The sequence below is a fragment of the Tetrapisispora phaffii genome, chromosome 15, assembly GCF_000236905.1.
Source record: "Tetrapisispora phaffii CBS 4417 chromosome 15, complete genome".
Classification (NCBI taxonomy): Eukaryota; Fungi; Ascomycota; class Saccharomycetes; order Saccharomycetales; family Saccharomycetaceae; genus Tetrapisispora; species Tetrapisispora phaffii.
The window spans coordinates 46,211-61,244 of record NC_016534.1 but is presented as its reverse complement, the minus strand read 5'-3'; the positions used below and the strand labels follow the sequence as shown (position 1 = coordinate 61,244).

Sequence of the window (15,034 nt, the reverse complement as noted above, 5' to 3'; positions counted from 1 at the left end):
AACATAAGCTTGTTACTCCACACTGGTATCGTATAGTCACTTATACGACCAGTGTCATTTCCAACAAATATTCTATTGTGTCACTGTAACATTAACTCTATTTGATCTGAGTGAATGTACCTAAAACTAAGATACGAAATTAGTAAGCGCCGTGGCGCAGTGGAAGCGCGCAGGGCTCATAACCCTGATGTCCTCGGATCGAAACCGAGCGGCGCTAATTTCTTTTTCTTTTTGAATTTTTAAATTCGTAGTCATTTTATAGACCATTAGCATACCAATCTTTCAATACTAACTGCTGTCTACAACCTGACACACTCTTGGACAAAGAGTAAAGATTTAGAATGGCGGTTTAGTACTGTGGAGACAGCTTGAGAACTTACAACATCTCATCAATTTGTGACATCTTGGGCTTCATCATCTATTTGCGTGTTCGTAGATTGTGACATTGCGGTTGCTGTTCCATAAAGTGAAAAATGGAAAACTGTAAAACTTAACTATGAAGCAGAACAATAAGTTGCAAACTACAGCAGCAAAGAATGCAGCTCTTGAATTGATTCATATTATTTAAAAGATGGTGGTACATTATATTTACGATATTACTGTCAAATGTTCAACTATAGTTGATACTAATATTGTAAAATTAAGAACAAACAAATAACTTTTATTGCCTTTGTGGATTAATTTGGTACTTCAACCATCGCAAATTTAAATACACCTTGTTTCCAATTTTACTTCATTCAAATATATATCAAGATGAGTACTGATTTATGTCCTGTTTATGCTCCGTTTTTTGGTGCCATGGGTTGTGCAGCTGCCATCATCTTCACTTCTTTCGGTGCTGCTTATGGTACCGCTAAATCAGGTGTCGGTATCTGTGCTACCTGTGTTTTAAGACCAGATTTATTATTTAAGAATATTGTTCCTGTCATTATGGCCGGTATCATTGCTATTTATGGTTTAGTTGTCTCAGTCTTAGTCTGTTACTCTCTAGGTCAAAAACAAGCTTTATACACTGGTTTCATCCAACTAGGTGCTGGTCTATCTGTTGGTTTAAGTGGTTTGGCTGCTGGTTTTGCAATTGGTATTGTAGGAGATGCTGGTGTTAGAGGTAACTCTCAACAACCAAGATTATTTGTTGGTATGATTTTAATTTTAATTTTCGCAGAAGTTTTGGGTCTATATGGTCTAATTGTCGCCCTATTATTAAACTCTAGAGCTACCCAAGATGTTGTCTGTTAATTTTCTCCATTTCATAGACCACTCCTGTATCCAACTATGTTTTGTTTGTTTTTTACATTATAATTCTATCAAGCTGAGTTTTCTTCCATCATTTAAAACTGACAAATATATATGATTATTAAGTTTATTTTGTTACTATTTACTATAGTAACATCATAGTACAAATTGGGTTAATTTCAACTTTTGCATCTCATTTGAGATTCGAATATACATAAGTATAAAAGCCAGTACAATTTTTCATACAACATAGAATTCATTTAATGTATTTAAATATACCATTCTCAAAATTAATATTAAAAAATTAATTATCTTATTTCTTAAATCTTTATGATTTCCTTGCTACATATATATATATACTAATTAGTTAACTATTACATATATTCCTGGCATAGCTTGATATTTAGTTTTTTCCTTAAAGTTTGTTCAAATAAACTTAAATTAGCCGGTAAGGTTATTTCTTCATTTTCTTTGACGTTCTGTATTATCTCTGAGTAAACTTTTTGTAATTCAGCATCTTCAGCTTTTAACATTTCATCGCAACGTTCAATGACGCTTAAAATTACATCTTCATCCATTTTGAATTCATCTTTTAAAATGAATAATGGGAATAAAAATTGAACAAGTAAAATAACAAAATACTTTTTTGGTAGATATTGAAATTCTATAAGTGATCTTATCTTATTAAGAGCTTCTTTCATTTCTTTCATCTTTAGTAATTCATAAAATTCATATAATACAGCATACGGTGATAGTGCTTGTCTCATTGCATCAGTAACTAAACTGTGTGATAATTCATTTGGAATGATATTGTTCGTTTCATTTTTAACGATAGCTGTTAGAATAATATCGTCAACAGGTTCTTTGCTTAGTAATGAAGTTTCAAAAATCATCCATGCGTGATGTTTGACTAAATCAAACGCACCGGCTTTACTGAAGTTAGTGATTGCTTCGATTAAATTACCTTCGGATAATAAATTATTAGCTACAGTTAAAAATATCTTTTTCGAAACTTCTGGTAGTCTCCACTTTGCACAAATAGTTAACATCCATTCTATATCATCATTCGTTGAGAATGGGTAACGAGGTAATAATTCAGATATTGCTGCCCTAATCGCATTAGATGAGTTAACTGGGGATATACTGATCAATCCAATGGCAACCGGCCACAATGTCTTATCATCATGGGAACAAAGTTCAAATGCAAAATTGTCTAATAAATAAGATGCCATACCATTTTTGCGAGAAAGTAAGTCTTCAATGGTTTCATTTTGAGAAGCGTCATTAGCGTAACTATAATCCTCTAATAAACCTTTGGCATCGCATAGACCTGCTACAAATGCAGTTGTACAGGTATCTAATGATTCTAAAATTGGTAAAATAGAAAATATTTTTCCGTTAATGATATCTACACAAGGTTGTTCCCAGATATTAGTAACATTTAGTGGACAAGCATCTAGTGATAATTGTAAATATTCGGTTAATAATTTATTTGATGGAATATAGTATAACATCAAACCACAAAATGATTCATACCATGTTGAAGAATACTGAAAGATTTTTGACTGATTACCACTTAATAGTAATAACGAATCTTCTATGTTATCTCTGAGCTCGCCATTTATTTTAGTTTCAGAATTACTGAATGTTTGTTGGAGTTCTAATATAAGGGATTTCCAATTTCTGTAAGCAGATGGTGAATCCTTTGGATATTGTTCTAATAAAGCAATCATGTCATGAATTGCATTTCTGGAGACTTCACATTGACTTTCCAAAGAGGAAATAATACCACTTCTATTCAGGCAACCCTTAGCTTGAGTAAACAAGCCTCTTAGTAATAACTTATTGATTAGTTTCCAGAATGATGATGAGTTATAAACATGTTTCTGGCCTTCGCCAGATGTAGAAAATACCTTTTCAATTAGCTGCTCACTTGGTTCACCATCAGAGCGATTCACCCAATTTAGCAATCTATCCATGAAATCATTCCGTTGGTTATCATCATCCATGTCACCTTCGACTGTGAAATAAAAAGTCTTCATACAATTTAAAATAGTCAAACAATCCTCTAACTCGATAAATTTATCAAATTCAGTATCAATATGCTTGATTGAATCGATATAGAACTCTAATTCGGTTACCAATGTCTCTAACGCTAAATTCACTGTTTGATTGTGTTCGATTCTAGAAGAACGACTTATGAGACCAATTGTTGGCTTAGAGAAGGTACGATGATCTTCGCCCAGATTATTATAAATTTCGAACAACTTGGAAATGTAATGAGAGTACTCTTTACTAATTACCAATCTTGGAAGTTTTGAAGGGTATAGTTTTGTTTGAGATTTGTTAGCTAAAAATCCAATATTTTGAGTAGAATTAGAATTTAAGTTATAATGGAGGTCACCGTTTTCTCCACTCTTAAGAGGTTGCTCTTCAACATCACCGGCTAACGAATATATAGGAACACCAGACGTTTTATCTAGACCTAGTACAATATCCTTGTTAACATCAACATTGGTTTGATCAAATTGACCTGGGTAGTTTTGTTCATCATCCAATAGTTGTAGTTCGTCAACATTCATCAGAAGATCTAATGGATTATTCATTGTGGACATTATGTAAGTATTTATCTATATAATAAAATTTCAGGTTATCTCTGGTATCAGGATTTTCACGTTGCAGTTTTTAATTTCAATGTTTTCCCAAAAAAAAATGAACTATATTCTGCTTAGATATTGACAATCAATTGTCAAAAAAGGTTGAAAAATAACAATAATAGATTAATCTTAATGAATTAATTACTGTTCCGTTAATTTAACTAACTTTTATTTACATATCAATCGTGCATTTCCTTCGAATCTTATAAATAAATTCGTCTTTTTATCTTTTATCTTATTTGTACTTATTTGTCTTATTTTTTTATTTTGAAGCTTAGAATTCAAAAAAAATTTAGAAGTTTTTTCATGAAAAAATTTAAAGTGATCTCATCTCATCTCATCTCATCTGTATCATTACAGTTGCCAATTGAGTAATATATTCATTCAACTACTTATACGTTATTTAGGTTGGAGTATCTGTATCAATCTTATTAACGTTTTTTTATTTGAGAACTTTTAAAAGAAGACTTGTGCAACAGTAAGACGTATATTGGACAGACGATATATATCATTTTTAGAAGCTGTATCAAGAATGCTTTCTCAGATTCCAGATACCGCTGAAGGTATTACGAAGCTACTAAGATCTAAAAATACCACAGCTAGCGATGTCGTTGAGGTTGTCTTCAAATTTTCTGAATTGAAGACTAATTTCCCAAATAAAGAGGTTTTTGTTTTAGAGTTGATTCAAGATAGATGGAATGACCAGAGAGTTCTTGATTATAAGAATAATTACCAAATATGGAGACTATATAATGATATGTGGTCTACTATTAATAACTCCATTACAGTGAAAAAACTATTTAAAAACTTAAAGTTCCCTCAGTTGGTGCTCCAAAGTACACAAATTATCGAGCAAAATAAATGGGAGTTTTTAAATGAATTTTACAGAACTTGCACATTAATTAATTCTGAAGTCACTGTTGCTTTCACATTTGAAATAGCTTTAAAGTGTCTTGCAAGTATATTGGGTATGCTCTGTGATGTTCGTGATGAAGTTACGCTAACTCATGAATTCAGAGCAAATATCATCGATGCAGTGATTAAGTTGACCGATTTAAATAATATAAAGCCGGAAGTCTCTATTAAATATTCAAACACCTATTGTGAAACTCTTTTATTGCCAACTTTAAAATACATGGTAAGATTCAATGATACTGATTTTAATTCGACCCTTAATGATAAGGAACATCCTCCAAATGATAACACCATTGAAAAACTGTTAGAATATTCCGGATATTACCTTTATGATTCGAGTCTTCATACACCACAGCAGCTAGAAAAGCTTATCAAAAAATCAGGAGCTTCTATAAGTTTTGCAGATTCTAAACTTCTATTCAACCTTTCCATTAATTTTTTATCAAAACAGAATTTTAAAGACCTAGAAAAAATTCTAATATTATTAACTAATTTGCATCAGGATATATTACCAGATTTATTGATTAAGTTGGCATTGAAAAGGAAGACTTTATCACATGAGTTTTTGGAAACTTTATTCAAAACCACAGTTGAAAATGCTCAAAAAAATATGCTTTACGATGAAACTTTTTGGTCATTGATTACTCATATTTTGGAATTAGATATAGAAATTGGCATCAAAAACACAAATCAGATTTTAGTATTAATTGAGAACCAATATTCAAATAACCATAATAGTACTTTTCTCGTTTTTGAAAAACTGATAACTTGTTATGTTAATGCTAGAGAATACCCAAACTTTATAAGTATCTGGGCAAAATACGTTTTGGCTAAAGATCCTGAACAAAATAATCTATTTTTCTCAGAAAATTTATTTACTAATGCATTATCAAGGAACATTACGGCATTATCAATTAGCCAGCTGTCATCTGTCTTGGCATCGTATATCCATGATATTCAGGTTGAGAAGAAAAACGCAAGAGTCAAAGGTCTATTGGAAATATTGCTACATGGTCTAAAGTATGTATCACCAACTATCTTACCAGAACTAAAAATTGTGTTGATAAAGGTTTTTGATGATAATTTGAAATCCAATAAAACTTTATGGAGAATTAGATTTTTAATTATGGAAGCTTTCGACGATATAGTTACAGAGGAAAGTATTGAGGAAATTTGCTCTAAGGATTTTAAATCTCTGTTGAAATCAGCAGATGATCCTAAGTACTTATTTTTTAACTATTTTAAGATAAGAGAATACAAAGAGTTTAAACTAACTGATATTATTGAAGAGTTCATTAAATACTTAAAGAAAACTGAAAAAAATGAAATGAGGGATATTTCGGGTTATATATTTCTTCATTGGCCAACACTCATTTCAAATGAATTCTCAAAATCTCAAGTAGATTATATTATTGATCTTCTAATTAATGGTGACATGGAAGAAGTAATGAGTAAGCTGTTTGAAGATGATGATTTTTTTGAAGAACCTAGGTTAGTTTCAACTTTAGTTGCTAAACTGGCATCTGAATACAAAAATGACATCGCTATTAGATATCTCAGAGAGATTCCAATTCAATGCATTCAAAAAAATGTAAGAATACAACTAATTGACAGTATTGGTTCTAAAGCAAAGATTTCGCAAGGAGACTTGGAATTAGTTAACCATTTGCTACAATATCCTACATTTAAAACTAAGATTGAAACTGACATAGAAAAATTATACGTATTTACTAAGAGTCAAAGTAAGAAATATGACTTGATAAATCCTATTTTTGAGCGCGTATGGTCAAACTATCTTTCTCAAATGAAAGAACGATCACAGAAAGAGTTTATTGATAACATGATTAATATGTTACTTTCAAATATTTCTAAAGGGCACAAATTTTTTGAAATTTCATTCCTAATTTGCAAAATTTCACCAACTGTCTTGGTTGATCAGTTACAGAGTAAATTAATTGAAATTTCTTTAACTCAAATGAAAAAAAGTAAGGATGACGAATTGATTTGGAATTTGAACTGCTTGTTTACCATTTTTAAGAAATCAGATTATTCAATTTCTGCTGCATTAAATAAATCTGTGAAGGATGAAATAGCAAATATTTTGAAAACAGGATTTAACAAATTAAATAAAGAACTGATGAGTATTACATTTTTGATCTACTCTTCAGTTTATGACAATGATTTGCAATATTTATTTGCTCATTATTTAAAATTAAGAAACCTTGGAATTCCAACTTTAAAAATAATTGAAGGCGTTAACTTTGCCATAAAGCAAGACCAAACTAAGAACTTTAACGGATTCAATTTGGTTTTCTCTGATATTATTAATGAATTTTCTAATGTCCCCTCCGATATGAGTGGATTCTTATTGGAGTTATTCATCTCTTTACTGGATAATATAGAAAAAGAAAATGTGGTTGCTGTTAATTTGTTTCAAAAATCATTATCAGATTTTTTTACAAGTTCTGGAAGATTCATCAATAACAAAGAGGATTTCATATTAGTTTTGAAAACATTTGAGCAGTTATTATTGTCAAAACCATGGCTATTCTCTCAATATTCGATTGAATTATTGTTTCCTATCTGTTACAATGCGGCAGTACTGTTTAATGACGGCTATCACTCAAATGATGATATTTTTATCATTACTACTAAAGTCATTTCCAAGATATTATTAGTTCATAGGGTTAAATTATCCAACCGTAACCATTTATTGAACAGCTTTTTCTGCTCTTATTTGGAGCTATTATCATTAAATGAAACATTCGGTTTGACAGAGGCCTCAGCTGGACCTTTGGCTAGATTAATATCAAACTTTTGTGAACCATCCAATATTTCCAGTTCTAGGTCTCAATCAAATAAGGAGATTATCGATTCAAAGATTAGCATGATAAGACACTCTTTGAGAAAGGATGTTCCAGTCTTGTTAATAAACTATATCCATTTATCAATAAATAATAAATTCAAAGCAGAAATAAGACACGAATTAATACCTTGTATTTATTCTGTATTGAATTTGTTATCGAGACAGGAATTAAATATTGTCAATGCAGCTTTAGATAATGCAGGTAAACAATATTTCAGGACAATTTATCAGGATTATACTAAGAAAGGTAAATGGTCAGAAGATTGATTGTGTGTCAGGTTTATCTTATCGTCCAATGACAAGCATTTTTAGACTTAACGTCCGCATATTCATGAGCTGTAATTATAACTGTATATTATATAAATTACCACATAATACTTATCGCAATTTAACACATAGTATAATTCACATTTATAGTATCTAGAATACAACTTCTCTTATGAAGACATTATATATATATTACCTTTACAAACCAAAAATATAACAAATTAGGTTCCTTAAAATAAGCTCTGTGTTTTAAAAAAATTGAATTGATTAAAGTAAATGATTTATCCAATGGAGATGCAGTTATAATATCTTCGTGAAACCTAAAATACTCCAAAAGTTGAAGTGCACCAACTCTGTCAAAACAAAGTATATATGAAAGCTTTGGGAAATAAGTGATATTTATAAATTCGAAATCAGATTGCCAGTGTGTTGGTGATAATTTTGAGATATTAGTCTTATTTCCTAAATCAGAGGGAAATTTTATATGCAAATGCTCAATGGAGTCTTTGTCTATTTCCAGTGATTGTCTTCTATCAGAAATTATATTTTTCAGCAGTGATGTCATGTCTTGTATTTTCCACTTTATAGTCAGTTTGTGCTCAAAATTTTTGTTTACTGTTATATCAATAGCGTTAAACTCTTCAGTTGCATTCATCAGTATTAGTCTATTCTTTGTAAATATAGCCTTAATATTCTCTTTTAATTTCAAAGGAATATATTTTCGTTCAAATTCATTAAATTTTAAGTCGTTATTATCTAAAAAATTCTGTTTAAAGAAAATTATAACTAATTGATTATCTTCATCGCATACAACAACTAGTAAATTTTCATTCAGAAGATATTTTATCGTCATAACTTTTAGAGTCAACTTTATTGTCTGTACTTTCGTGATCTCTTGAGAATGTATTCTTAAAACGTATAATAATGATTTTTGTTCTGTAACAGTAACTGTAAATAGCAAATTAGTGCTATTATTTTCTTCGTCGCTTAGTGAATGATTATGATTACTAACAAAATTGGAGCTAATACTGTTTAAATTATGTTTGCCTATTTTAAAACTATCAATAAAAGACATATTTCCTGAATTTAACAAGTGTAATCTTTTAACTTTCGAGGACTTTTCATCTGATACTATGATAAATCGTTCTTCCATATTGGTTCTTATAATTTTAATGGGTATATCTAATTTCGTTTCCAGCATATGAGATTGTAATTCCAAGTTCATCGATGGTCTATGCTTCCAATTACTGTTTGTAATGTAATGATAAACAATGTCATCGCTACTTAGAAGAAAAAGGGACTTATTTGTTTCTCGGATTTTGAAAATTGAAGTATTTATATTGAAGACAATGCTTCCATAAGTTAGGTTCTGTAAATCCATCAAAAATACTTCAAACTTATTGTAAACGATTACTAATGGTGAGTTATCACTGAATGCTAGAATCTGTAACGACTCTGTAGAAACCGCTTTAAGTTCCATGACTACAGTGGATAAATCATGATTGTACACCCTAACAGTACCGCCAATTAATGAAGTGACAGTGTTAAAAACTTGCTCACTATGATCTTTATTGGTAGTTAAGATAACTTCGATGTGAAATATACTTTCCCTGTTATTTATCCTAATTGAGTTCAAAAGTCTAGAATTACTATAAATGGTCAGTGTTTTAGAAGATGCTGCAATTATGAGAAGCTCATTATTATACACTAATGACTTCAAATCGCATATAATTTCCTCTTTTAAATAAGTTAATTCAAATTGATCAATAGTTTTGGTACACTGGCTGCTAACCTCACATACTTCGATATTTCGAGAAGATTTTAAAAGCAAAAAAAGTTTTGAAACGCTATATTTAACTTGACAATAGAATAAAATTTTTGATTTATCTGTTTCAGAATTTAGTAGGTGACTATCAAAAATTATTGTATTATCATCAGAAACATTAATAATACTTTTATTTTCTTTACTATGCCTTGATGAACCTTCGTAATAACAATTCAAAGAATCATAAAATATAGATTTTTTTGTTACCCAAAAATCTTTGATAATACCACAATCATCAGGTACGTTCCACTGATCAATGAGATCAAAAGCAGTTTGAGCACTTGGATAACGTTTTTCAATAAATCCAGTACCTTCACCGTGAGAACCTGAAATAATTAACGAATTGATTTCAAATCCTTGTTTGTTATATGATATACAGTCTGTAAATAAGGGTGCTCTATGAAAAATCTTCTTAAGTTTCTTCTCAACTTTGTAATAATTTTTCTTAACACTACACAGTATTACTTTGTACATCGACGTAACCAAAAGCTGTTGGTTGAACTTCAGAGTAAATAAAAATTTCAAATCATCATTTTCTATAACACTTTTTATGTTAGTTTCCATGAGTTTATAACTTACTGTTAATTTCTTAGAATCAGTGGCATTTTTCGTATGCAGCTTGTGTATAGTTCCATCCATAGTATATATCAGCCAACAGAAGGTTTTATCCTGCTGATTTCTTTCCTCAGGAATTATATTTGCAATCATATTTGATTTTAAAGTCGAATTTTCCCATATTAATTGACAATCAGAGCCAGTTACCTTGTATAATTTCCCATTTAGGAATAGCACAATTATTTGCTCAGTTATTTTCTTTACATAGAACTCGTTATGATTATAATTGCATTTATTGGATATTATTTTCTTGGAAATGGTAACCGTTTTGGAAGTCTCTATGCAGATACTATGTTCAACGTACAGGTACCCCAACTTTGATTGTACCAAGCAAATGAGGGACGGTAGAGAATCTTTTATATTAGGTTTTGTAAGAAATTCAAAGTAAACAAGACTTCCATCAGTAATATTCTTTAATTCCAGTGCTAAATTTAACTCTAGTTTTATAATCTTATATCTATCTCCTGAAAAATATATACCATTTTTGTAGCTTGTCATAAGACAATCGATGGGCCCTTGCGTTAAAAATGTATTACCTATTCCTTTAAACCTGTCATTGAAAGAATATGTCACCTTGTTGTTAATGACATTAGCTTTGAATAATACTAATCCACTGGATTCGAAATATAAATAATGTGATTCTGCATATGAATAAACAAAATTATAATCATTCTTGTTTGCTAAAACGGGTTCATCTTTTATATCAACTTTATGGATAAGTTCGAAACTAGAATAGATATAAATGAATCTTTTGCAAAAAATAAATAAGGTTAATTTTTTATCATCAAGATATAGTGAGACTACTTCATCAGAATGCCTAGCCAATGGAGTAAATTTAAAACTTTTGAAGTTGATCGATTTATAACTTGATCTGAAATCTTTTTCTTCTTCTGTTAACGTAACCGCCATCATCCCATATCATAATAATACTGTATATCATACAAACATATTTGCTATAATAAAAGCCATAAGAGCATCATGAATTACTATTCTCAACACAAATTTACTCCGATTACTTCATTTGTTTAAATTCAATTATTTATAAATAATTTATTTATTATTTTTCAGTAATGTAAAATAATGTCGGAATATATATAATGTCATGGCATTTAAATAGGACGCTTTTTGCTTTTTGAGATGAATGTCATTTAATATCATTCTATAATTTATAAAAGCCTTAAAAAGGTATGGAAAAATCACTGGAATAAGATCTAGAATCGAAGAAAATAGTACTATGTTGTTTAATAATGTTATTGTATTCTAAATCTAGCTCCTCTTGTTCATTATCTTGCATCATTGTTTCAAATTCCTCATCTTCCGTGATGGAATCTGTTGAAATTAAGTCATACTGTTTTAAAGTTTGCAATTTATTCAATAATAATGTTTTACTGTTTGATGGAACCTTCAGAAAATAACAGCCTTCATTTTCTGTATTAATTATAAATAACAATGACATCTCGGGATGTCGAGATTGTTTAAAGGAGGATCTTGAAACATTTTTCCATGAAATATCAGCTGTTTTATTTGCAGATATAATATTAACTACTTTATAAGGTAGCCTGAAAGATAACAATTCAGTTTCATTATAAATAAATATTTTATTAGGTGCTACGCAAATTGCAAATACTGAACTGGTTTCATGTGTAGAATGAGCGTACGCAGATATCATGCTTTCGGAGGGCAGATTCAAATTATCTATTCTTGACATTGAATTGATCTGTTTTAGTTCGAACTTTTTATTGATATTCTTACTTATAGAAAATGTTTGTAAACCTTTAAAGTAATTAAAAAGATGCAAATTGCTAACAGGTTTAATGTTAGTTCTAGATTTTTTTGATAAAGGATAATTTCGAGATATTTCTGCTGTTTCTACTCCCGGAATGATAAAAGTATCTCCATAAATAGCATTCGTTACAAAATTATTTGAACATTCCTTAAGTACAAAGGCATTGTCATTGACACGAAAATTGACTTCAAACATTTGTAATTCTTCACCACAAGCAATAAAAATATTTCCTGAATAATTGATTAATTTTGAAATTTGAAACTGGCTACTAATTTGACATTGTAGATCTATTTGACCAGTTTCTTCATCTAATGAAAATAAAAGTATATTTGGTAACGAAAAGGATTCATTTTCTTCGATATCTAATGAAACTAAGAAACATCTATTATATACAAGTCGTTTTGCATAATCTACCTTATTGTCTAAAGTTCTTTCTGGTATATTGAATGGCATAGTAATCATGTCAGAAACTCTACTATTCGGAAAATATTTGGCAATATCAAAAGAATCAACTAATTTCCTTTCATGTAAATCAAATGTAAGCAACTGATAAAATAGTTTAAATTTTTTTAATATGTTATCATAAAAGTTGAAAACTGAACATGAAACAATAAATTTTAATGAGGAGGGAAGTGACACTGATTTCATTATAAAATGGTTATCTGTTTTAATTTGATAAGATATCATGTCAGCTTTAAGCAATCCAATTTGGTATCCATAAATCATGTTCTCTTTTGTCAAAACACAAATAGATTGTTCATCGGGACTTGATGAGATGTATTCGATATTAGAATTCATATCAGCTACGAAAATATCATATCCATGATGCGTTTCATTGTGTGATAAAATAAAGGAGGAATCGGGACCATATATAATTAACTGTTGTAGATTTACTAACAAATGTAATTTTAATTTTTGGTTTGTTAACATTTGCTCTTCTATTTCGTAGGATCTCCAATCATTTTCTGTTCTAATAATAAAAATGGAGCCATGCACATCTGATGCAATGATAACATTGAATTTGTCGATATTTGGGAAAAAACAAGCATCATTAACAAATGAACCAATATCGATTGGATTTGTAACATAATTGGAATCTTCTACTATTGATATTGTGCTTTCATTTATTACTAAATGGAGATACGATTTAGCTGATTTGATTGAAAATAAACAATATTTACTTAAAAATTCACCTTTAAAGTTCTTTATTTTGCAGGAAATTAACTTATTTTTGCTGTTAAGCAAATATCCATGTTTGTTGATGTAAGTATATGAATCATCATTGGGAACATCTGCTATTATTAGCATATCATTTTTTGTATCCACTTCTATGAACCTATTGTCTTTTGTAACATGAATTGCACCCTTAACATCTTTCAATTCTTCAGTATCTTTGTAAATTCTATTTTCATTGTCCTTCCAGTAAATCGACGAATTTGTAATCCAAACTCCTGTTACTTTAGAATTTGTTGATTTTAAACACTTTTCATTTTTTAAGATATTTTCATAACCTCTATAGCAGACTCTGATATAACCTATATTATCATTGTAAGAGCCGATACTGTTTATCAATTTTTTAACGGAGTATCCAACCAGTTCAGAATTATAACAAGAAAAATTTTTTGACTTATAATATTTTATGATTGTTGAAGATATTATATCGTTGTCATGAATTGATTCATATATTTCTCCAGAAGTTGATTGTCCCAATATCTCCTGAGAATTGCCTCCACAACTAAAAACTTGATTTGGACAATAATCCAACAATGTATTTACAACTTGAAATTCACTCCAATAGAACACATACTCATCAGGATGTTCAAGTAATAACCTAAGTGAAATGTGTACTAAAAATGATTTAGTTGTCGCGAGAGTGAAGATTATATTATCTGCGTTCTTTGAAACCAGAATATTTGGTGTAATATTACCAAAATTTTGAGAATTGTAAGAGAACTCATAAGATTTATCAACTAAAGTGTCACTTATATTGTGCCTTATATCCATTAAAAACTCAAAAAAGTATAATGTTTGATTTGTAAATATAAATAAACCCATATTGGGTACCATTTTCAAAATTGGTATCATGGTATCATCTATATCATCTAAATTAAACTTTAAATCTTTTTCTTCCATTAAAATTGAAAATGGAAATGATTTCGACTTAGAGTGCAATTGTAATGCAATTATCGAATACAGATTGCAATTAGATTCGTAGTCCCATTTGGAGGTCAATAAAGATAATCCAAAAAATTCTTTCTCATTTGTATGATCAAGATTAATTGAACCATCGAATTGAATAATATTAGATGTTGATTCAAATATGCAAGTAAGTATCTTATCTTTTGGAGAAAACACTAATGAATCTTTCGTTAACTTTATATCAATCGCAAATATTCTTCTTTTCTCTAAATTTATATATAACTGGTTATTTTTGAAGTTAAACACAAAATAAATATTAGCATAATCTTCTTTAAAAGGTATTTCTGTATCTAATAGATCAACCTGTGTAAAATCTTTACCCAAAATTTCAAGGAAACCGTTATCCTTAATTAAAAATATGTATTCATTGTCGTATAATGCATCATAGAAATAGGATGCATTGACAGTATAACCTATTGTCTTCTGTTTCTTCGATTCGATATATTCATATTTTAAACTAAGTGAATTTTTTTTTAAGAAACAGTTAATAACGAACTCAGTTTCTACAACTAGAACAGATTTATTTTTAATTTGAAACATTTTATGAATTTTGGGGAGTCAGTAAGCTGCGACAATTCAATATGCATTTATTTAACTGTTTTGACATCTAGCAGTTCTTCGTATACTGTTGACTCTCAAACATTTGATACTCATACATTTCAATATAG

At 29.5% G+C, this 15,034-nt stretch overlaps 5 protein-coding genes and 1 non-coding gene across 6 annotated transcripts; 3 read left to right on the top strand and 3 right to left on the bottom strand.

The window, feature by feature from the left end:
- The first annotated feature begins 145 nt into the window (after positions 1-145).
- On the top strand, positions 146-217 carry TPHA0Otrna5M. Its single transcript has one exon. It is a non-coding gene; the product is annotated as a tRNA-Met (tRNA).
- Positions 218-753: 536 nt separating this feature from the next.
- On the top strand, positions 754-1,239 carry VMA3 (H(+)-transporting V0 sector ATPase subunit c; the record flags this gene model as incomplete). The annotated part of the gene is made up of 1 exon (XM_003688394.1): positions 754-1,239. The coding sequence occupies one exon, from the start codon at positions 754-756 to the stop codon at positions 1,237-1,239; it is 486 nt and encodes a 161-aa protein (XP_003688442.1).
- A 371-nt stretch (positions 1,240-1,610) lies between these two features.
- NUP85 (Nup85p) lies at positions 1,611-3,851 on the bottom strand (the record flags this gene model as incomplete). The annotated part of the gene is made up of 1 exon (XM_003688393.1): positions 1,611-3,851. The coding sequence occupies one exon, from the start codon at positions 3,849-3,851 to the stop codon at positions 1,611-1,613; it is 2,241 nt and encodes a 746-aa protein (XP_003688441.1).
- A 574-nt stretch (positions 3,852-4,425) lies between these two features.
- On the top strand, positions 4,426-7,941 carry URB2 (ribosome biogenesis protein URB2; the record flags this gene model as incomplete). Its single annotated transcript, XM_003688392.1, has 1 exon — positions 4,426-7,941. One exon carries the CDS (start codon positions 4,426-4,428, stop codon positions 7,939-7,941), a length of 3,516 nt encoding a protein of 1,171 aa, XP_003688440.1.
- A 181-nt stretch (positions 7,942-8,122) lies between these two features.
- Positions 8,123-11,293, bottom strand: TPHA0O00340 (uncharacterized protein; the record flags this gene model as incomplete). The annotated part of the gene is made up of 1 exon (XM_003688391.1): positions 8,123-11,293. The coding sequence occupies one exon, from the start codon at positions 11,291-11,293 to the stop codon at positions 8,123-8,125; it is 3,171 nt and encodes a 1,056-aa protein (XP_003688439.1).
- Positions 11,294-11,558: 265 nt separating this feature from the next.
- Positions 11,559-14,906, bottom strand: MLO127 (Mlo127p; the record flags this gene model as incomplete). The annotated part of the gene is made up of 1 exon (XM_003688390.1): positions 11,559-14,906. The coding sequence occupies one exon, from the start codon at positions 14,904-14,906 to the stop codon at positions 11,559-11,561; it is 3,348 nt and encodes a 1,115-aa protein (XP_003688438.1).
- Between the last annotated feature and the right edge of the window lie 128 nt (positions 14,907-15,034).